The following is a 24405-nucleotide window of genomic DNA, read 5'->3' as shown; positions in this document are numbered from 1 at the left end:
TTTACTAATCCCCAAATATCAATTGGAATATTTTATGCATGATGCTTGAAGTAACAAGGAAAAGTTATAGTATTCAGTGTCTCTTAGGAGATATTTCATACCAGGAACTATTCATCAGCTCTGAGAAGTATTATTTATGTTATCATTATGTTTATTTTGCCAATGTTTAATTTAAATATTAAAAAATGAATTCATTTGTGTTCAAGTAATGATTCATCTATTTTTCAGCATTATAATTTACAACAGTAGAAAATTACTTGCAGCAATAATTAGCAAAACCACCATGGATTTGAAGAAAATAGGTAAATTAAGAGTAATAATGAGACATTGAAGTTTTACTTGTACTCTAAGTATTCCACTAGGATTAAGATGGAGACATATGTGAAGGGCCAAAGACAACAATGACTTTTGAGTTATGCTGGCAGGTTTCTTAAGTTTCATTTAACATTCTTTCTGACATGTGGACTTACCTTACCAGCATCACAATCAGTGCCATCCATTGGAGGATCTAATTTGGTTCTGCATTCCTTCTCGCCTTCTACCTTGCACCACAACCCTGTGCACATCACATGCTGAAAAAGGGAGCATTAAACTAATCAGGGTAAAAGTATCACATTTTTGGAAGTGTATTCAATGTTTCTGAGAAGACTATTTTGATAGTACAATAGAAATTCATTGAATAAAAGTAGACTTCAATTTTTTTTTGCAGGGTGGGGTGATGTTGGGAACACATTTGAAGGGGAGGGAGGGGAGAAGAGAGGAGAGGAGAAGAGGGGAAAGGAGAGGAGAGAAAGGAAGGGAAGGGGACTGGAGGGGAGAGGAAAGGGGAAAGGAGGAGAGGCGAGGAAAGAGGAGATGGGCAAGTAGTCAATCCAGAGACACAAACAAAAAGACACACCAACATATCCTTATAGTCTATTTCTCTAAAACCACTGAAGTATATCAAACATAAGCACATTAACAGCAAAATGTGTAGAAATATGATATCCAGAAGAGACATTTAAAGGTGATTTGAGCCATCAGCAGGCTTACTACCTATTCAGAAGCTTGGAGTAGAAGATGGAATATCAGGCAGGACAGAGTAGTTGAGTGACAAAGTAACACATAAGGGTGAGACACCCGTGTAATGTGAGGAGACACTGGTTTAAAGGTGAGAGGTTTTTAAAGACAAAAGGGCCAACTCTTGGATGATTAGAAGAGTGTTCTTCCTATTTGTAGAGAAAAGAAAACCACTTAGCAGGTGACTCATTGTTAATATTTAAAAATAAATTATTTTGGGAGATTTACACTGACAATAGCTTTCGACACAGACCAAAAATAAAATAAAATAAAAAGTCATGTAATGCAAAACTTAACACAGGGCTCAAATCTATTAAATATTTGGGGAAAGATATATTTAAACGAACTTTTCAAACAGGTCTGAAACTACTCTAATACTAAATTTGTCACCACTCCAAAAATATAATTTTCCTAGTCTTTATTTATTTAAAAATTTGAATTTCTAAAAGATCTGTCAGCTCAATAATCTATGGCAAGTGTGACATAGTTTTTTATTATTTTTCCTGCTGTGATACATTTTTCTGCTTCACAAATCTTACACAATATGTCTTATTACATTTACAGTATGACTTTGCTTAACGAATGTGCTTCTATTTGCCATACAGTATTTATCAAAAATTCATTCTGGAACCTAAAGACTATCTAATTCAGATTCTCTAAAAAAAATGTAAGACTCTTTAATAAACAGAGTTTCTTGTCCATCAGGTACTTTGGTGGGGGCGTGGGAGAGACACAAGTGTTCCAGTTAATAATCTCTAACCCAAGAGTGTTAGTTCCTAAAAGGCTTCTGTCTCATCTTTGTGTGTAGAATGTTTGAGAATCCTGAGATCAAATGCAGGATCTTCCACTAAAGAAGAATTTTGCTTTACTTATGTTCAATAAAGCTTACAGATGTGTCACAACAAGTATTAGTTTAGCTAAGTTCACAGTTAAGCAGTGAATACGGAACTAAAAGGCAAATATTCTATACTGTAGTTAAGAATAATGCTTGTTTGTTGAACACTGTTGGTGGTCCAAATGCTGACCTTTCACCATTATCTGCTATTCAAAACAGCAGGTACTCTAATTGATTCCCACTTGAGGCACTGAGAACATAAAAGCAAACTTGGCAACTTTTCAAGATAAGCACAGTCATGTAGAATAAATCTCTCTCACAGAGGAGATCTCTTTAGCCTTTATGTTCTTCAGGTCTAGCTAGAGCTGGCAGCTTCATTCTCAAAAATAACTCAAATTCAAGATTTCAAATCAAACTGTCAAAATTAAAGCAAGAAACCGTTGGAAGAAGTGGTAGGAATCTTCACCTGAAAAGAGAAACATCTCCTGTGGGTGATATTAGACCTCTGCAATACCAAGCTCCACCATGAGATAAGTGGAAAGGTAGGGTATTTTGTTCGAACCAAATACTCGCTATATGTCACAAAAGCCAGAGTAAATTCTAATTTTTTCTACTTTAATTGCTGAAACCACTTAATAGGTCTAGTTAAGGAAAAAAAATTTTTTTTAACTTAACATGCTTTACATAAGATTCCAGGGTAGCAATGTATAGGTTGGCCCTTCTCAGAAAATCAACAAAAATGCAATATTTCTTTTTCATTCTTTGAGACTTGGAAAACCACTTAGAGGTAATCATGCAAATTTGAATATTTATCTCAAGTATATTTTTTAAAATGCTGACATAAAATTCTGTATTAAATAGAATGATTTAAATGGGGGAGCAATTGTCCAATATGTCAGAAAATGTATCTTCAAAGATAAGTGGTACTTGGGTTTTTAGAGCAAATAGTTCCCTTAAGATTTCCTTAAGCACTTGGGTAAATTTTTTAAAAAACTGTGTGCATACTTGAAATTAGTTATTAAACTTGAACACATAACTTTTTTGCACCTTCGCAAAGGATCTTTCAAAGTCAAATATTAGGGATAGGGGATGTGGCACAGTGGTAGAGAGCACTTGCCCTGTGTGTGAGGCTCTGGGATCCATCCCCAGCACCATGAAAACAAAAGCAATTTAATAGCATTTGATTATACACATACCTCAAAATGGAAAAATATTTGCAAAACCAATATTTTTCATCACAGAACATTTCAATATTAAGGGGACAGAAGAGAGAAACAAGGATGAGAGGAATAGCAGGAGAGAGAAGAGAAAAGACAGAGAAAGGAGGGTAAGGCAAAAAGATTAACGTGTAAAACACTTTAAAAATAATAAAAACCACAAAACTAGTTCTTCATAACCACTCATAAACTGAAAATTTTAAAAAGAGAGGGAAAAATTAAAAATTGTAAAGAGGGCGTAACTACAAATAATGTAAAAGCTAAACAAAATAGGAAGACTTTGTGAAATTTACACTAATGAAAGTGACTACTTAGAGAAAACAAAATAGTTTTTTTTTTAAAAAATGTACTAGCTACACAGTGAAACATAACAGATCAAGGAAGAAAGAACAAGGGAAAATAATTCAGCAATCAGGTCATAATAATCAGTTGAAACTGATTAATAATCTTTCCCCAAAGAATATATCTGGTCCAAAAATGCAAAAAAATTTCAAGAAACAGTGACTCTCAATTTACATAAACTCCCTAGAGAAAAAGAAGGTGCAGCACTCAGCATATTATATACTACTCAAATCAGCCCGCAATGTACCATTACCAAGTTGGTGTTTCCTTGAAGTACAGGATTAGCACCTTAAAGATTTGATTAATGCGACTAAGCACATCAGTAACTCTAGAATATCTGAATATAATATTTATGGATTCAAAGCAGTCATACAATTTATTATTCACGCATAAAAGAAAATTAAAACTTTGTAAACTTGTCATGGAAGGAATATCATCTAAAAATGTCTACAGCAAATATTATCAAAATAATGAAACACTGAAAGCAGCTTTTAAGAGGCAGTAATTAATAAAGATGGTAACCCAACTATAACCTAAGTGATTATGAAATATAAACAAAGTATAAAGAACAGAAAAAAGGTCAATCTAATTTTTGAACTGAACTAACATTTTATTGCAGAACCAGAAGAAAGATTTCCAAGAAAACAAAAGGAGTCTGCTACCCACAGCTCTTTTCCCCAAAGGAAGTTTCTAAATGACCATACTTCAAGAAAGAATCTGACATAGGAAATGATAGTATAATTATGTGAAAGGGTGATAAAATGAGAATTAATCTAAGATTGATGCTATAAACCTACAATAATTGACTTTATTTTCCTTTGATTTTTTAAAATGTAGTAGTACTGCTATTTATTCAGCCACTGATTAGCTGATTGAATTGTGCATGAACTTCACTTCCTTTGATTTTTGAACTGTACATATGAGTACATATGATGGTACTCAGGGGACCATGCAGTGCCAGGAGTTCGACCAGGCTGGTTGCATGCAAGGCAAGTGTCTTAACCCCTTGTATGATCTCTCTGGCCACTAAAATAATAGAATTATGACCAGTATTTTTTTTTTTGCTTTTTGGGTCACACCCGGCAATGCACTGGGGTTACTCCTGGCTCTGCACTCAGGAATTATTCCTGGTGGTGCTCAGGGGACCATATGGGATGCTTGGAATCGAACCTGGGTTGGCTGCGTGCAAGGCAAATGTCCTACCTGCTGTGCTATGGCTCCAGCCCCTATGACCAGTATTTTTAATTTACTTTGCAGGTAACTAGGACTCAGGCTCATTTGATCTCAAAATCTTTATTCGCTTAATGGAGAATATTTGACTAATGCCAATAAGTTACTTTGATGTCTTTGCTTTCATTTCCCCCACTTCACAAAATTCAATATGTAAAAGTATGAGGCAGAAGCTAAGTAAATAGACATTGGCAGAAAAAAATGTAACTTAGGTCTAACTAACAATCAAAGCAGAAATCTTTAAAGAACTCCTAAGTAGAACACCTAAGGAAATGCTACAATGAGTTTAAGAGCAAGAAATAAAAAGTAGAGAAAGGAAAGCTGCATGTTTAATTAATGAAACTCCAAAGAACATAATAAAAATGGGATATAGCTATTTAAATTATTTCTAAGCAAACGTTCGATAGAAAAGCGATGCAGAATTTTCTATTATGAAAGATTCCCCCTTTGGAACGGCAAAGTAGGATTTGCAGTAGACAAATCCTTCTGCAGTTAACCACCATGAACTATTGACAGAATTCAAAAAAGGAACTTTTTGTAATTCTGGATAGTGAACAAAGATAGAAGCTGCTGCCTTACCAGAGGTAATTACAATGTGAATTTAACAAATGTAATTGTCCGTGAAAACAAAACAAAACAAAAAACAAAATAATATTTGGAAGAATAAAACAGAATCTGGGCCATCTACCTCAGTGTCAGCAAATTTTTCCATGAAAAGCCAAATCATACATGTTCTTGGCTTGTGGGCCATCTGGTCTCTATTGTAATTCTTCAGCACTGTCACGACATGTGTATGCTGCCAAAGAAGACTTGGACAGAAGCCTATGTTGCAGCTGAACTTTTTTTTTTTTTATAGAAACAGGGAGTTCACAATTCACAAGAAAGCAATATCTAAGGTGTTCATGTACTAATACTGCAGAGTGAACATACATGTTTACACAAAACATGTAAGAAGCCTTTTTAATAGTGGTCACTAACCTAGATATCTAGTAAGAGGTGAACTGATTAAATGATTTCCCAGTGGATTTCTATCTGTCAAAAAAATTATTACTGTATAAAAATGCATAAAGACAGTATGAATTTTATTTTTGAAATATTTTAATGAGGTGACATTGGTTTACATTGAAATATTTTTAATAAGGTGACAATGTTTTAGGGTTACATGTTACCATACCATGTTACCACCAACAAGTACACAGACAGTGAACCCGTTAGCCATTTCTCTGCAGTCCTAATAAATCTCAGTTCTGTGGTCAAAGTTTAAGGATTTGTTTTCATTATTTGCTCCCTCATTTTTTATTTTATATACCAGATGAGAGATACAATTTAGCAAGAACATATGATGTTTGAGTGCTGAGTAAAATTTGGATACTTCAACAAGGAATTGGTGGGAGAGAAATAAAAACTAAAGCATAAAATGTTATCTATAAACACAAAATAGGTTTACATAAAAAATAATAAAGACCATGAACTTAAATGAATGTAAACATGTTAAACTAGCTAACAACAACACCAAAATAAAAGTATATTAGGTTTAAACAGAAAAATACAAAGGACCAAAAAAGAAAAATCAGAATAAAAAGAAAACGTAAGTTTAGAAAATTGTTTTTTTTAAGTAGACTACCAGTATTAATATGAATGTATTTATATCTGGATGGGTTGAATACATAAGTATGGAAAATATTGACTTTGATAGTAGTTTTAATGCCAGAAAAAATATTTTTAAAGATACAATAAAAAAAAGGAAAAAGGAAAAAACTAGACCAGAAGATAAAACACAAAAGCAAATAAGCAAGAGTAGAATTGGGTATTTTAATGCCTGCCTATCAGTTAAATGAAAAATAATAGATATTTGAAGTCATGTTGATTTGTTTCATCTAAGATCTAGCGAAGAAGAATAAACTATAAAGAACACCAACTTTCAAGTACACAGAGAACAATACCAACATTAATCATGTTTCAGTTTATATCATTTATCAGTTTATAGTAAACTGGGAAGCTAGTCATTTTTTAAAAAATTGGCATCATATAGATTTCATCTTGTTACAGTGGTATAAATGTAGATATGAGTAGTAAAACACTCTCTTTGAAAAATTTCCTTCATTAATTAAAACCAAAACCCAAAATGTCTCTGGCACTAAAGAAATATTTATTTATTTATTATTTATTTATTGCTTTTTGGGTCACACCCAGCGATGCTCAGGGATTACTCCTAGTTCTGCACTCAGGAATTGCGCCTGGTGGTGCTTGGGGAACCATAGGGGATGCTGGGGATCAAACTCGGGTCAGCCGCGTGCAAAGAAAACATCCCACCCACTATACTCTCATTCCAGCCCCTCTAAAGAAATATTTAGGCTGAAAGAATAGTAGTATGTTTTAGAAGAGCTTATTTCCACAAATACATATGAGGAAAATAGTTTTGAAAAGAATAATTTTAATGACAATTTTTAGGAATTTGACCATTTCAGAATTAAAAGACAAAACTGGAGTAAAAACTTACAAACATACTGTCACTGTTACTGTCCTCCCATTGTTCATTGATTTACTTGAGTGGGCCCAGTAACATTGTGAGACTTGTTTCTGTGTTTGGCATATCGAATATGACACGGGGAGCTTGCCAGGCTTCGCTCTATGGGCGAGATACTCTTGGTAGCTTGCCAGGTTCTCCGAGAGGGGAAGAGGAATTGAACTAGTGTCAACTATGTTGTCCGCGTGCAAGGCAAATGCCCTACCTGCTGTGCTAAACATACATTTTAAATAAAATTGGATTTTCCTCTGAAGAAAGAATTTCTACAACTCAGCAAGCAAAATAAAAAAATAAGTGAACATGTAAATAGGTGATTTACAAAGAAGATGACTTAAAAAATAAAATCCAAATCAAGGAGAAACTATGGAACAATTAGCTGGAGCGATAGCACAGAGAGTAGGGCATTTGCCTTGCATCCAGCTGACCCGGGTTCGATTCCTCCATCCCTCTCAGAGAGCCCAGCAAGCTACCAAGGGTATCCCACCTGCAATGCAGAGCCTGGCAAGCTCCTTGTGCCGTATTCAATATGCCAAAAACATTAACAAGTCTCACAATGAAGGTGTTACTGGTGCCCGCTCGAGCAAATAGATAAACAAAGAGGACAGTGCTACAGTGCTAAGAATAGAAATTAAAGAGCTATATTATCCAGTTAAATAAGCCATCATTGAATGAACATGCTCCTGTACTCTATGGAATTAATGCTCAAAAGATGAGATAAAGCTTTATCTTCCAAGTCAAAACATTTGCTGGTAGTTTTAGCTTCACAATTTTAGTGCTATTACATGAAGGGGGAACTTTAAAATTTATGACTTTACCAATCTTGACAGCATAATTTATTGATCATGCTATTTTACATTTCCAAGCCACGACTAGCCAGCAAGGACTATTTCATGTTAAACCTTTCTAAATCCAAATTCCTACTGCCTTTGGAATTTCACAATGCCAACACTTAGAGACTCAGCCCTCTAACATTCTTCATAAACGACTTCATTTCAATGCCTGCTAGTTCAAAGCATCAAATAAGAGGTTTGAAAATTCTCGTATGTTTGATATATCATGTAGATATAAGAATAGTGTCAAACTGGAATTTTCCATGTTACTCTTTAAAGTTGCCATATAATTCAATAATAGGGAAAGTATTTAACACAATATAAAGCCTATGCAATTCATAGTTCTCCTGGAGGTTTTTTATTTTTTAGCATATTTACTTCTTATTCAATAACTTTTGTGTAGCTACTTCTTAATGTTCCCAGAGAGACATCTCTGTAGTCATATTTCAGGCAGCTGTAACAATGACTGGATGAGGAAGCAGCTGGCTCACTCTGGACACCACACGGTTCGGTACTCAGAAGCAAGTCATCCAAGGGGTTAGCCATGTGCAAAGTAATGCTAAGAGCGAGCTATTATTGCTGAAAGTCAAGATGTGTCATAAACACCCCTATAGCTATGGCTTTAAACATTTTGCAGGTGCATGTGGCTATCCTAAGGGTAAATTTGGGTCATTAATTAGATCAGCATATGTAATACTATAGTCTTTAATATTTATCTATTTACAAGTATCTAATTCAAATACTAGACTGTCAGATTCAGAGGTACAGCACTGTTAAGATTCTGCCAGTGTCAGAGAGATAGTACAGAGGTTAAGGCTTTTGTTTTGCATGTGAAAAATCCTGGTTCCATTCCTATCACCATCTGTGGTCCCCTGAGGGCAATACAGGGGGTGTGCATTTTGTCCGCCCCTCTCACCCCTCCTCAAGAAAAAGAAAAAAAGGAAAACCCGCCAAAACAACATTTTACCAGAAACACACATGTTGAAAATTTGCTAAGAAATACTTACTCCATGCAGCTTAGTATTTATAACTTATTGGAAATGGGATTTGTGTTAATTAAGAATGTTAAGTCATTAAAAAGCTATGGAACAAGCTCTCTGGCTTTCTAGGCTAGATTTCTATCATTAGTGAATATTCTAGACAGCTTTATGTTATATTCACAGAAGACATGTCAGAGAATCATTTACATGAGATGAAAATTTAGAATTATAATTGAACTGATTTACTTGTCATTCAACAAGTACTTGACACCTTTAAGAGTACAGTGATGAAAAGAACTGACCACTAACTCTTGTGATGTTCTGGAGCTTATCTTCTAGCAGAAACCTAAGTGAAAGATGGTTAGATGTGGCAACATATGTGCAGGCCTTAACAAGCTGAGCTTCCATTAGCTACTCCTGTATAAAAATTTCCCTTCATAATTTGGAGGTATGCCTCCTGATACTTATGTATGCAGGGATTTCCAGGGTACTTCAAAATAAGAGTGTTCAAAACCCTATGGGAAAACTCCATCAATTGCTTATGTTTAGACTTCATTATATTCCCCTTGTCTTTTGAAACAGCTAATTATTTCCATTTTCAAACACCTCTCTCCTTAGGTTCTCTGATCTTACTTTCTCCTCGTTCTATTTTTACCAAGACTGTTGTAGAGTTTTATGGCTGCTCTCTTCTTATCTTCCTAATTTCTACATTTTGCAGAGATCAAGTATTCAATCTTGGAACTTTTTTTCTCTTTAATTCATTTCTTTATGCTATTATTAATTGTTCTCTCCTTAAAATAATTTAATTGAGGGTAACATTTTTGTTTATTTTGTGGGAACCATACTTGAAGGTGAGGATGACTTTTGGATAAAAGATTTTTAGATTATGCCTGGACCTAATATCACCTCTACCTGGATGTCTCACAAGCATCTTGAATTCAAAATAAAGAGCCAAATCCCCCTGCAGGGCATTTTTCTTTCTATTACCTCATGCTGTGTTTCCCCACATAAATTAAGGACTTGCTCTCACTTTGTTCCAGAGCTCTAAATAAATGTCACCTTCTCTCAAAGGTTTTCCCAGATTCATCTTTATAAATTAGCACTTTCCCCACCTTTCAGTTTTTGACCATTACTCCAACTCTTTTTACCTGAGTTTTTATTTCCCCAAAACTTGGCATGGCCTAACATATTATGCATCTATTTGCTTATTGTGTATTTCCCCCAACTAAAACCTCAAAGTAGGTGGGGCTTTGAATGCTATTGCTTTCCTGGCCCATAGAACAGAGCCTGGAACATAACTGAAACTCACAGTCTGTGTTTGTCAAATCAATAACTAAACTTTTGAATCATCTTTTAATAGCTTATCCCTCTCCATCTTCTTCCTACACTTTGCATGCTGCCCTACTTTGGAATCGGAATGATGGTTTTCAGGAGTGGGATCTAGCAGCATTCTAGCTTGGAATTACAGAAACTCTTCCATTTAGATCTAAGAGACTGAAAGGTAATACAGTCCTACCTCCTGCATGAGAGGGTGATGTACAAAGTAAGACTTGATTCTTACACAATAAGTAAGAGGCACACTGAGAGACCCTTCAGGACTCTCTCAGCAGGGATCTCTAGGCAAAGAGAGGGTCACACCCAACAGTGTTCAAAGGTTACTCGTGGCTCTGTTTTCAGGGATCATTTCTGGTGGGGTATGGAGATCATATGGGGTGCTAGGGATCAAACATGGATCAGGCATGTATTGTCTGTATGGTAACCAACTGACCTAGTTCTTTCTTTTCTTTTAGGTGTTTGGGAAACACCTGGCTGTGCTCGGGTCTTACTCCTGCTCTATGCTCAGGCATTATTCCTAGATATGCTTGGAGAACCATATTGGGATGCCAGGGATCAAACCTGAATCAGGCACATGCAAGGCAAGCAAGCACCTTAACTGCTGAACTGGTCCCCAAATGAAATATTTCTTAACTCTAAAAAGGGGTCAGTAAAAACAAATTTGGTTTAAAAAAATGGATCTGATTCAAATATTTTTCCTTATAGAAAATAATACGTAGGAGTATTGGCGGGAGGGAAACTGGGGGCACTGGAGATGGGAAATGTATACTCGTGACAGGATGGGTGATGGAACATTGCATGACTGAAACCCAATCATGAACAACTTTGTAACTGTGTATCTCATGATGATTCAATTAAAAAAACACATTACATTAAAAAACAGAAAATAATATGTAAAGAAGCTGCGTATGTTTTGTAAAAAAAACTTGAGGCAATATATCATAGCATGATAATTCACCCTCTGCTTTAGATTTTCAACTAACTCTTCCCTCTTGATAAATGTAAAAACATAATTGTGTTACTAAAGTTCTACAATAATAGACAAAAGGTCTCGTGAAGTTTATTTAAGATGTGGTGCTGAATAATAACTAGCGATTATAACCACTCTAAGAATCAAATGTTTACTCCAGGTAGTATTAAGAATTCAGTTAAATCAAATCACAAACTATCAGGCACATATTTTAGAGGTTAAGAAAATTATTACTAGCAACATTTAACTAATAACAACGTAAAGTATCATTGAAAACAATTTCTAAAAGCATTAAAAACTGCTTATAAAAGTAATTGAACATTTAATAGATATTTGTGGTTGAGTTTTTCTAAGACTTAGGATACCTTATAAAACATAAAAATTGGGAAAAAACACAAAAATTGGAGGGGCTGAGGAGATAGGATAGCTCAAGTGGTAAAGGACAAGCTTAGCATGTGAGCAGCCCTGAATTTGATCCCTCCCACCAGCACTGTTGGATGTGATCTTATTTTAAAAAACACAACCTAACAACTTTCCATTTATTAGTACTATCAATTTTTCCAAATAGACGAACTAAAATTATCTTGTACATAATGCTATTACAGCAATCATAGCTCATTGGTTTCCAAAGCAATACCAATTTCAGCAGGTGAAGTGTCTACCCATGAAACCAACCCTATGTACCTTCAGTACTCGCTTTACCATGAAGATTTAAGAAAGACTGTAGCCCAATTTATTTTTAATTTATTAATTAATTGAATCACTGTGGGAAAAGTTACAAAGCTTTCAGGTTTAAGTCTCGGTCATGCAATCATCAAACACATTTCCCTTCACCCGTACTTATTTTTCACCAAGAAGAACCCCAATATACCTCCCTCCCAACCCTCCCAGTGCCTGTGAGGCAGATGAATTCTAGTTAACACTCTATCTACTTTGATTAGATTCATTGTTTCGACAAAAGATGCATTATTATTATGTAGAGTTTACACCCCCAAATCAGACCTGTTGAAAAGACATTCTGAAATAATTTGTTTCTATAGCTGGTTACAAGAATCAAATGGCCGCAATAGCGGCCACGTGATTTTGGATTTCTGATATTTTACTTATTAGCCTGGAAGTATTTCTGCCGAGAGTCAGATAATTATGAGAGTGGTTTCTGTGGCTCTAGAGCCATGGCCGTGTCAGAGAGCCGCTCGTGGGGGGCAACTCGTGACCTCCGTAGGGCGTGAAGGATGAGCCCAGAATGCCCCCCTTCCCATGAGGTTTCAGTTCCCCCCGTCACGACTGTGTAGCCCAATTTTTGATTGTCCAAAGGCTTGGAGATGTGAATGGTGTGAATACAAAAATTACCTAGTGAGATGAGTGACAGGCACAGGATACAGATGGGAAGAGAGCCAGCGCATCTGTTGGCAAAGCTCTCATCTCTGATGCTGACTTGGCCATTTATAAATCGCAGGAGTTACATCCTAGTCACCAGCTACTTTTGAACTATGCTCTGCCCAGCTGCCTAATACTGCCTACACAATTTTTCACAAGGCATATTAAGGGTAGCTCCTCCTACCTCATGCATTCATTTATTTTAATCATAGCACTGTAGCACTGTCCTCCCATTGTTCATTGATTTGCTCGAGCGGGCACCAGTAACGTCTCCATTGTGAGACTTGTTGTTACTGTTTTGGCATATTGACTATGCCACGGGTAGCTTGCCAGGCTGCCAGGCTTTGCCGTGTGGGCAGGATACTCTCCTAGCTTGCCGGCGTCTCCAATAGGGCCAGAGGAACCAAACCCAGGTCAGCCGTGTGCAAGGCAAAGGCCCTACCCGCTGTGCTATTGCTCCAGCCCATTAATTATAAGACAAATAAAACTCACTGACCTCTCTTTCTGTCAGTATACTGTTCTACAGACTGGAGAAATAATTTTCTGCTCTCATGGAGTTTTTCACTAGTGAGAGAAACTGGTAGGAAGAAAATAACAGCAAGGCAGTGAAGCAAATGAATTTCTTTGATATGAACTACATATTGCACGAATTCATATGAACTCATTGCACGAGTTGTACAATGGTTAGGGCTCATGCCTAGCATGCTCCTGATCAGACTGGATTTATGACCCCACATAGTCCCTGGAACATTGCCAAGGGCAATCCCAGGGGCCCCAGAGCAGTTCTGATATAGGGCCCCAAGACCTCTTGAGCACTGTTTGGTAGGTTTAAAAACAAACAACAACAAAACACTACAGAGATAAATTGTATCACTATACTATTTACACTTTTCCTTAGAGTGGTTCTCAATTATGTCTCAGGTATTCAAAGATAATCTTACCATTAACAAAATCAAATTCCTGGGGATGGAGTGATAGCACAGCAGGTAGGGCATTTGCCTTGCATGCAGCCAACCCGGGTTTGATTTCCAGCATCCCAAATGGTCCCCAGAGCACCGCCAGGAGTAATTCCTGAGTGCATGAGCCAGGAGTAACCCCTGTGCATTGCCATGTGTGACCCAAAAAGCCAAAAAAAATCAAATTCCTTTGACAGAATAATCACAGAAGTTTAGGAAAGCAAAATAAAGGTACCAATTCAGTCTATCGGTATATTGGAGAGGCAGAGAGAAGGGAAAAAGAGGAGAGAGTGGGAGAAGATGGGCAAATAGAATGAAGCAAGAGAGAGAATTAAAAAAATGGAATGGTAAGTAGAATTAAAATTCTTATACTCAGAATACCATTTTGTTCAATCTTCAGACTTTAGTCTCCAGAGGGATATAAGTGATCTCTGAATAATCAATGACAAATTGGATACTAATATATCTTAGTATAGTATATACTTAGTATAATATATACACTGCTTTTAAATTTCCAACATTTATGTCTTTTCCCTTGTTCAATTATTTAGAAAAATATGCTTTACGTTTTGTTTCTATAAGTTGTAATATTTGCACTTCCAGGATTTGAACCCAGGACCTTGCAAATGGAAGCTATGTGTTCAACCACTGAGCCACATACCCAGGCCTAAAAATTATTTTTAATTTTGTATCCAGGATTGAAAAATAGTATCTTTTTTTACAGCTTCATGTCATACATCATTTTTAATACATTTTTACCCAGTTAACCTACCATCTAATAAAGAAATCTAAAAGAAAATAGTGAATTGGCATATACCAGTACTTTCCTAACTCCAGTACTATTTGCAAGTAGATATTCTTGAGTCATTTCTAAATTTGATTTACAGTCAAAGTAGCAGGAGTAAAGAATTCTTAGAAACTCCCTTTTGCTACCATTGAGCTGTTACTGCATCACAGATTGTAAAATACAGCCAACTTGCCTTCCTCCAATCAATAATTCTCAACAATGAATGTGATCATCTACAAATTCACCCCAGACACAAACCTTACCTGCATCTCTTGGCAAAAGGAAGCCAGTGGCCCAAAGAGAATCTGACATTGCTCATCGGCGGTGTAGGTCATCCCTGGCAACTTGGAGGGGACCATCACAGAATTGACACTCTGAGGATTTGTCTGTAGCAAGCAGTTACTGGCCTTGGACCTGGCAATAGGCGGACAACCTTAAATTTTGAATTCAATGTCAAAGTTGTTGTCAGCATAGCAACAGGAAACATTCTTAGAATAATGAAAATGTTCTGGAACCAAAGATATAGTCCAAGGTCTAAGTACTTGTCTTGAATGTGGCCATAAAATCTGTGACCCTGGTTTGAACTCCCAGTCCTGCATTTGGTACTCTGAGCATGGAAAAGGGTCACTCCTGAGCACAGAGCCAGGAATAACCCCAGAGTACCACCAGGAGTTCCCTTCCCAAAATGTTCTTACTGTTATTTATAAACTCTTCTATTGCATATTCTATTACATATTGAATATCATATCAAATATTTTATCTCTCCAGAACTTTTGTCTTGTAATTTTATCTAGTCAGTTTTTCCTCCCACTCTCCCTCCCTCCCTTCCTTCCTCCTGCCACACCTGGCAGTGCTCAGGGCTTGCTCCTGGCTCTCTGCCCAGGAATCACTCTTGGAGGTGCTCCAGTTGGCCACATGCAAGGAAGGCATTCTACCTGCTATACTCTATCTGTCTGGCTTGCATATTTTATTTGGCCACATGCAAGGCAAGCATTCTACCTGCTATACTCTATCTCTCTGGCTTCCATATTTTACTTAGACTTTGAGATACTTTAAGCATCCCTCTTTCACTATGTATCATCTTGTACTTCAGCTACACATATTACCAAAGGAATAAAGGACAAGGACTTTAAAATTAAAATAACTAAGATTTTTCACTTTTTTACAACCAGATGGAAATATTTAGAGTTTAGAAGTATAACAATGAAAAGGCAGAGGCTTCATTAAAAGAATTCTTTGTAATACCTGGTGAAATGATGGATGAGCAAAGAGAATATTTTCACTAGAAAATTTTGAGAATGTCTCTTCCTCTTTGTCCCCAACGCTGTGCTGGTCTTCGTCCCCTCCCAGGTGAGTTAACCCACAAGTATTCAAACACAGGACATGGCTTTCTCCATGCAAGCACCCCAGGTGTCCTCTAGGACTCCAGACAAAAGCAGCCCTGAGCCTCTTCCTCTTCATCCCCAAAGCTGTGTAAGTCTTCTTCCCCTCCCAGCTAGTACCCCCCCCCACACACCAGGTTCCTGTGGGGGCGTGGCCTCTTCAGAAGTGGGTGTGGCTTTTGCTGAAGGGGGCATGGCCAAATTCCGAGCCAGCAGGTAGTTTACTCATACCAAGAAATCTAATGTAATATCTCAGTTCCCATACCTACACACCAACATGAAGACACAACGCAATTCCCCACCAAGTGGGGATGAAGATGGAAAGAATCTTGAACTCTCAGTAGTTGCTACTCACCTCAAGGACCTCTCTGAGAAAGAATTCACATATGAAATCATGAAGATGTTCAGTGAACTCAATGAAACAGTCAGATATCCAGTAACATGACAGAAACAATTGAGAAATTACGGGAAGAAATAAGAGCAGAAATGCCACAAATAAAATATTCTGTAAAAGAAATAAAAAACTCAGTCTGTGCTCTCAACACTAGAATGACCACAGTTGAGGACAGAATCAGTGAGCTGGAAGATCAGCTGGACCACGCCAACAGACAACAATAAACAATGGCAAGAGACCTCAAAATAGCTCTAGAGCAAATCAGAGTCCTAGGAGATGATTCAAAGAGGAACAATATTAGAATCACTGGAGTGCCAGAAGCTCAGGGAAACAATGCAATGAAAAAGCCATGGTTAAACAAATCATTGCTGAAAAATTCCCCGAGCTGGACAATGCAGCCATTCAGATTCAAGGAGCCTGAAGGGTGTCAGCTAAGAGAGACCCTAACAAAAACACTCCAAGGCATATCATAGTTAGAATGATTGATGCCATGGATAGAGACACAATACTGCAAGCAGCAAGGTCAAAGAAAGAAATCACATACAAAGGAGCACCCCTTAGATTCACAACAGACCTATCAGAGGAAACTCTTCAAGCCCGAAGGCAATGGTGAAAAAACTCACAGAAATGAATGCTTCACCAAGAATAATCTATCCGGCTAAACTCTCACTCAAACTCGAAGGAACAGTACACTATTTTCTAGAAAAACAGCAGCTCAGGAACTTCATAGACTCAAAACCAAACCTAAAACAAGGGCTAAAGGGGCTACTATAAGACAAGACAAACCCTTCAAGCACAACAGACCCTTACAGAAAGATGACACAAAACCCCATAACAATAATCCCTTTCAAAAGAAGCTCAGGGAAACAATGCAATGAAAAAGTGGTTGATTTTTCTGTGGTCTAAATTCACCAATTAAGAGACACAGAGTGGCAAAATAGATTCAGAGACAGAACCTAACAATCTTCTGCCTACAAGAAACTCATCTGAACAGTCAGAGCAAACACAGACTCAAAGTTAAAGGATGGAAAACAATCCTGCAAGCAAACAGCTCCCTCAAAAAAGCTGTGGTGGCCACACTAGTATCCGACAACATCAATTTCAGGTTGAAAAAGATTAGAAGAGATGGTGAAGGCTATTTTCTCTTTATCAAGGGATATGTACAACAGGAAGAAATCACACTGTTAAATATATATGCACCTAATGAGGGAACAGCTAAATATTTAACTGCTAACAGATTTTAAGGAGGACATGGCTAGCAACAAAACAGGAGCCGGAGACTTCAACATCCCCTTATCATCTCTGGATAGATCCACAAGAACAAAACTCAGCAAGGAAACATTGGCTTTAAAGAAGAAATAGAAGAGAAAGGGCTTATAGACCTATACAGGGCTTTACACCCCATAAGAATGAAAACACGTTCTTCTCCAGTGAACACAGAACATTTTCCAAAATAGACCATGTGCTAGCCCAGAAAACATACCTCAATAGGATTGGGAAGATAGAAATAGTATCAACAATCTTTTCAGACCACAATGCACTGAGAATAGAACTGAATCACACACGGACACGGAGAACCAAATCAAATACCTGAAAATTAAACAACTCAATGTTGAACAATGAGTGGGTACAGAAGGAAGTTAAGGAAGAAATTAAAAGATACCTGGAAACAAATGAGAATGGAGATACAAGCTACCAGAACCTATCGGATACAGCTAAAACCTTGTTAAGGGAAAAATTTATGGCTCTGCAAGCATTTCTCAGGAAGTAAGAAAGGGCCCACATAATCATCTTGACCTCACAGCTCAAGATCTTAAAAAGGATCAACAACAGGAGCCCAAATCAGGCAGAAAGAAAGAGATCATAAAAGTTAGAGCAGAAATCAACGACATGGAAGCCAAAAAAACAATCTGAAAGATCAATGAAACCAAGTTCTAGTTCTTCGAGAAAATAAATAACATAGATAAACCACTAGCCACACTTACAAAGAAAGAGAGAGAGAGAACCCTAGTAAACTGAATCAGTAATGAGAAGAGTGATATCACAAGAGAAATGAAAGAAATTCAAAAGATCATCAGAGACTACTTTGAAAGTCTATATGCAACAAAACAAGAGAACCTAGATGAAATGGATAAATTCATGGATTCCTATAATCTCCCAAGGCTGAATCAAGAAGATCTAGAGTGCCTGAATAGACCTATTAACATCAAGGAAATTGAAATGGTAATCAAAAGTCTTCCCCAAAACAAAAGCCTAGGTCCAGATGGATTTATTAGCGAATTTTTCCAAACATTTAAAGAGGAACTATTGCTAGTTCTTCTCAAGCTTTTCCAGGAAATTGAAGAAACAGAAACTCTCCCAAACAGTTTCTATGAAGTCCATCTATCTCTATTACAAAAAGGAAACAAAGAAAAGAAAACTATAGGCGAATATCCCTGATAAACACAAATGCAAAGATTCTTAACAAAATACTAGCAAATAGAATTCAACAACTCACCAAAAAGATCATATGCAATGACCAAGTGGGATTCATCCCGGGGATGCAAGGATGGTTTAACATTCGGAAACCAATCAACATAAAATTTATCATATCAACAAAAGAAAAGATAAAAACCATATGATCATATCATTAGATGGAAAGAAAGCATTTGACAAAATCCCACACCAGTTTATGATGAAAACCTCACCAAAATGGGTATAGAGGGGACTTTCCTCAATATAGTTAAAACCACCTACAGCAAGCATCATCCTCAATGGGGAAAAACTGAGAGCCTTCCCTCTAAGATCAAGGATGAGACAAGGATGCCCACTTGCTCCACTGCTCTTCAGTATAGTACTGGAAGTACTTGCAATAGCAATTAGGCAAGAAAAAAGATATTAAGGGCATACAGGTAGGAAAGGAAGAAATCAAGCTCTCACTATTTGCAGATGATATGATACTATATTTCGAGAACCCTAAATCCTCTACCAAGAAACTCCTAGAAACAAAAGACTTTAACAGTAAAGTTGCAGGCTATAGAATCAAACCCAAAAGTCCATGGCTTTCCTATATGTAAATAGTGAGAGAGAAGAAAGTGATATAAAAAAAATCCAGTTCACAATTGTGCCCCAGAAAATCAAGTACCTAGGAATCAGCTTAACTAAGGAAGTAAAGGACCTGTACAAAGAAAACTACAAAACGCTACTTCAGGAAATAAAAGAGGACATGAGGAAATGGAAAGATATCCCCTGCTCATGGATCAGGTGAATTAACATTGTCAAAATGGCAATACTTCCCAAAGCATTGTACAAATTCAATGAGATTCCTATAACGATACCCATGACATTCTTATTTAAATGGAGCAAACACTCTGAAATTCATATGGAACAATAAGCCCCCCCATGAATAGCTAAAGCCTACAAAAGTAGATCGAAATGGATTAAAGACCTCAGCATCAGACCGGAATCCATAAGGTACATTAAAGACAAAGATGGCAAAACCTCCATGACATTGAAGCTAATGAATTATTCAAAGATGTCACACCACTGGCCAAGCAAGTGCAAACAGAGATAGACAAATGGGACTACCTTAAACTAAGAAGCTTCTGCACCTCAAAAGAAACAGTGACCAAAATACAAAAACAGACTACAGAATAAAGGTAAAGGTAAAGGCCCTCCCGTTGATCGTCGATTTGCTCGAGCGGGCCCAGTAACGTCTCCATTGGAGACTTTGTTGTTACTGTGTCTGGCATATCGAATACCGAGAGTATTCGATATGCCAGACACAGTAACAACAAAGTCTCCAGAATGGGAAAGGATATTCACCCAATACACATCCAACAAGGGGTTGATATCAAGGATATACAAAGTACTGGTTGAACTCCACAAGAAGAAAACATCCAAACCCATCAAAATATGGGGTGACAAAATGAACAGAAACTTTCTCAAAGAAGAAATCCGAATGGCTAAAATGCACATGAGAAAATGCTCTACATCATTAATCATCAAGGAGATGAGATCAAAACAACAATGAGATACCATCTCACACCTCAGAGACTGGCCCACATCCAAAAGAACAAAAGCAACCTGTGTTGGTGCAGATGTGGCGAGAAAGGGACCCCTCTTTATTGCTGATGGCAAAGCCAATGGTTCAGCCCTTTTGGAAAACAGTATGGACGATTCTCAAAAAATTAGAAGTTGAGCTCTCATTTGACCCAGCAATACCACTCCTGGGAATATATTCCAGAGAGGCAAAAATGTATAGTCGAAGTGACATCTGCACTTTTTTGTTCATTGCAGCACTGTTTATAATAGCCAGAATCTAGAAAAAACCTGAGTGCGTGAGAACAGATGATTGGGTAAAGAAACTTTGGTACATCTCCACAATGGAGTACTATGTAGCTGTTAGAAAAGATGAAGTCATGAAATTTACATACAAGTGGTACTACATGGAAAGTATCTTGCTAAGTGAAATGAGTGAAAGGGACAGACATAAAAATTGCATTCATCTGGTGAACATAAAGTAACAAAATAGGAGACTAACACCCAAGAATAGCCGAAATAAGTACCAGGAGGTTCACTTCATGGGTTGGAGGCCAGCTTCACAGGCTAGGGGAGAAGGCAGCTCAGATAGAGAAGAGAGCACCAAATAAAGGGTGCTGGGAGGATCCTTCCAGGATGGGAGATGCATGCTGAAAGTAGACTATAGATGAACATGATTGCCACTCAATGCCTCTTTTGTAAACCACGGCACCCAAAAGGAGAAAGAGAACAAAAGGGAATGCCCTGCCACAGAGGTAAGGTGGGATAGGGGGAGTGAGGGTGGGAGGAATACTGGGATCTGTGGTGGTCGAGAATGGGCACTGGTGGACGGATGGGTACTCAATCATTGTATAATTGAAACCAAAGCACAAAAATTTGTAAGTCTACAACTGTAACTCATGGTTTTTTCACTAAAAAATTAAAAAAAGAAAAAGAAAATTTTGAGGATACAAATTAAATACTTGAATGTATTTTTTAAAAAAATTATCATTTATTTAATAATTACACAAGCTACCCATGATGTATTCAATATGCCAATTAGTTGTGAGATGTTACTGGTGCCTGCTTAAGCAAATCCATGAACATGGAGGATAGTGCTACACATTTACAAAGTTGATTATGATTGTATTTTAGTAATGCCATGTTCTAACACCTGTCCCTTCACCAGTATACTTTTCTCACCACCAATGGTGCCCAGTTTCCCTCCTGCCCCCCACCATATCCTACCACCTGCCTCTATGGCGGGCACTTTTCCTCTCTCTCTCTCTCTCTCTTCCCCCCTCTCCCTCCCCCCTCCCACCTTCCCTTCCTCTCTCTTTCTTTACAACTCTCCCTCTTTCCCTCTCTCCCTCTTTCCCTCCTTCCTTCCATCCCTCCCTCCCTCTCTCTTTCTCTTTTGGGCCTTAGGGTTTGCAATATAGATAATGAAAGTTTATCAGGTATATCTCTGTGCCCATCACCCCACACACACTCTTGTGATAAGCTTCCAACCATTGACCTGTCCTCTTGGCCCCTGTTTACCCTCATCTTGATCTTGGATATTAGTCTCATTCTCTCTCTCTCTCTCTGTCTCTCTGTCTCTCTCTCTGTCTCTCTCTCTCTCTCTCTCACACACACACACACACACATACCTCTCAAATAAATGCAGTTTCTCTCAACAATGTTTCTTACCATGACAATTCAGTTATAAGCAAATTTCATGACTTCATTCTTTCTAACAGCTGTATAACATTCCATTGTGTAGTTTATACTATGCTTTGAATGGATTTTTTTTCTGGAAATGCTTTTTTTAAAAAAAATGTTTATTAGTGAAACACCATGGGGTACAGCTGTACACTTACAAAGTTTTGTGCTTGGGTTTCAGTTATACAATGATCGAGTACCCATCCCTCTACCAGTGCCCATTCTCCACCACCAATGAATGGATTTTTTAAAATCAGTATAATTTTTCAACCTCACCAACCAACCTGCCCATTCTTTTATCAGAAAGTCAGAAGTTAGGTTAAATAATATGACTCTATCCACACCATGAGTCAGGGTAGGGATCAGGACTGCAAACACTCGCCTTGATTCTTAAACTGGTGCTCTCAGCCATCTGCCCTCCCAGCTGACCAGAAAGCAGGCACACAAACTTTCACCAGCAGCAGCAGAAGTGAGGTGGCCCCAGTACCTGAGAAATCTTTCCAAATCTTCCTTGCTACACCGGGACCAGGAAACATCACCGAGGTTTTGTCCTTTGATCCACTCACCAGACATGATGTGCAGACCATCAGCACAGGATGGGTGGTCATTGTCATGATTAATGCCCATGCTGATTTGGAGCATAATTGAAAGTTAAAATTATGTCAAGTAAATACCATCTTTTAAATTTTTCATGACCACAATTAAACAACAGTGAAATATCTTAAAATCACAGAAGAGAAATTTTACAGGTAAAAATAAAAGTAGACTTCAGACTATATTTAAAATCTAAGTTGTTCACACTAAAGATAAATTTTATTTAGTGAGTCAGTTTCCCAGTCAATTTAGAAAATGGCACGTTTCTGCCACCTGTATAAATATCATCTCCATTTTGGCAACATACAGGTATATTTTATCTATGTAGAACACTTAAAGATAGTAATATGCATTCAACGACACTTGCTCTTGTCTGGAGATCTTTTACTAACACAAATTTGAATCCACTTAAGACTATTACACTCCTACTATGATTACCAAAACTTGTGTGATAATTGTTACGTCTCACAATGATGTTACTAACATCCTTATCTTAGTATCTACTGTGTTGGTTTATACTCCTTGAACCTTCTGAAAACGCAAATATGTCTACATTGTATTTTAAAACTAACAAACTTGTTACAGAAGGAGATAAATCACAACTAGACTACTTATATTTTCTTGAAAATTTTAAAATATCAGGAGTATTAAACTACATTTTCATTAAGATAAATACAAGTTTGAATTGAAATCAACATATTTCATCTATCTTAAAAATAAATTATTACAGACAGAATAAATTAAGATAGAAAAATGATTTATGGGAGTCAGAGAGATAGTAGAGCAGGTAAGGCTTTTTTGCCTTGCATGTTGCAGACCAGATTTGATCACTGTCACATATATCATCCTCAAAGCCCCACCTGAAAGAGTAATAATTGAGCACAGATCCAGGAGTAAGTCCTGGGCACCACTGAGTATGCCCTCCACCAAAAAAAAATTAAATATTTTTGCTAAGCTGTGGTAGAAATATAATTAAAATCCATTACTGGTATCATTTCTCACTTCTGGAGTTAGAAAAGTTCAACAAGACAGAAATCATATTTTTCTTCTATCTCAGACTAATGATTTCATATAGGGTTTTACACACATATACAGACACACACACACACACAGACACACACACTCTATTGTGATAAGTGACAGAAAATCAGAAGATAAATCTTTATTCCTTTTGAGATAAAGGGGGAAAAGACAACAGATAAGGGGTAATTTGAGGGCCAGTTTTTCCTTACAGGGAATGGGAGTAAAAGGTTTTTGGTCAGACCATTTGGGAAATGGCCTTTGCCTTTCCCCACTCATATGACCAGAGGAAAGTCACAGTCATGGTCCTACCGTTATTCATCGATTTGCTCCAGCAGGCCCAGTAACGTCTCCATTGTGAGACTTGTTGTTTCTGTGTTTGGCATATTGAATACATCTTGAGTAGCTTGCCAGGCTTTGCCGTGCAGGCTTTGCCATATGGGCGAGATACTCTTGGTAGCTTCCCGGGCTCTCCGAGAGGCGTGGAGGAATCGAAACTGGCTCAGCCAGGCGAGCTGCGCGCAAGACAAATGCCCTACCACTGTGCTATAGCTCCAGTCCAGCAGGCTGGAGAAATAGCAGAGGAAAGTCAGATAATAAAAATTTAAAATGTATCTTAATTTTCCCATTTTAAACATATTTTTTCCCAACTGATGATCTGTGACGATTACATGAAGATGCAAAGTGCTAGTGCCATTCTTGAAATTTTGTGGGAGCCCATAATTTCTCCTTTTTTGTGGGGGCAGTAAAAAATTCAGAAAGATATAAACATCATTAAAGGTCATCAAAGAGATTTGAAAGACCTTTAAAAGAGATTTGATGAAAATGCTATCCTAAGGGAAAAATATGCACTGTAACACTGTCCTC

General features: G+C 37.3%; 1 protein-coding gene across 1 annotated transcript in view; it reads right to left on the bottom strand.

The window, feature by feature from the left end:
• ADAMTS19 (ADAM metallopeptidase with thrombospondin type 1 motif 19) overlaps window positions 1–24405 on the bottom strand; it is a 248810-nt gene that overhangs the window by 95615 nt on the left and 128790 nt on the right. Inside the window, exons 10-12 of the mRNA XM_056124756.1 lie at window positions 22412–22552; window positions 14709–14859; window positions 471–572 (exon numbers count right to left, since the gene is read on the bottom strand). Coding sequence (XP_055980731.1) covers window positions 471–572; window positions 14709–14859; window positions 22412–22552 — 394 coding nt within the window. The remainder of the gene's footprint in view (window positions 1–470; window positions 573–14708; window positions 14860–22411; window positions 22553–24405) is intronic.

Source organism: Sorex fumeus, unplaced genomic scaffold, assembly GCF_029834395.1.
Source record: "Sorex fumeus unplaced genomic scaffold, SorFum_2.1 ptg000051l, whole genome shotgun sequence".
Lineage (NCBI taxonomy): Eukaryota > Metazoa > Chordata > Mammalia > Eulipotyphla > Soricidae > Sorex > Sorex fumeus.
The sequence above is the reverse complement of the archived record's forward strand: the minus strand, read 5'-3'. Positions and strand labels throughout refer to the sequence as shown.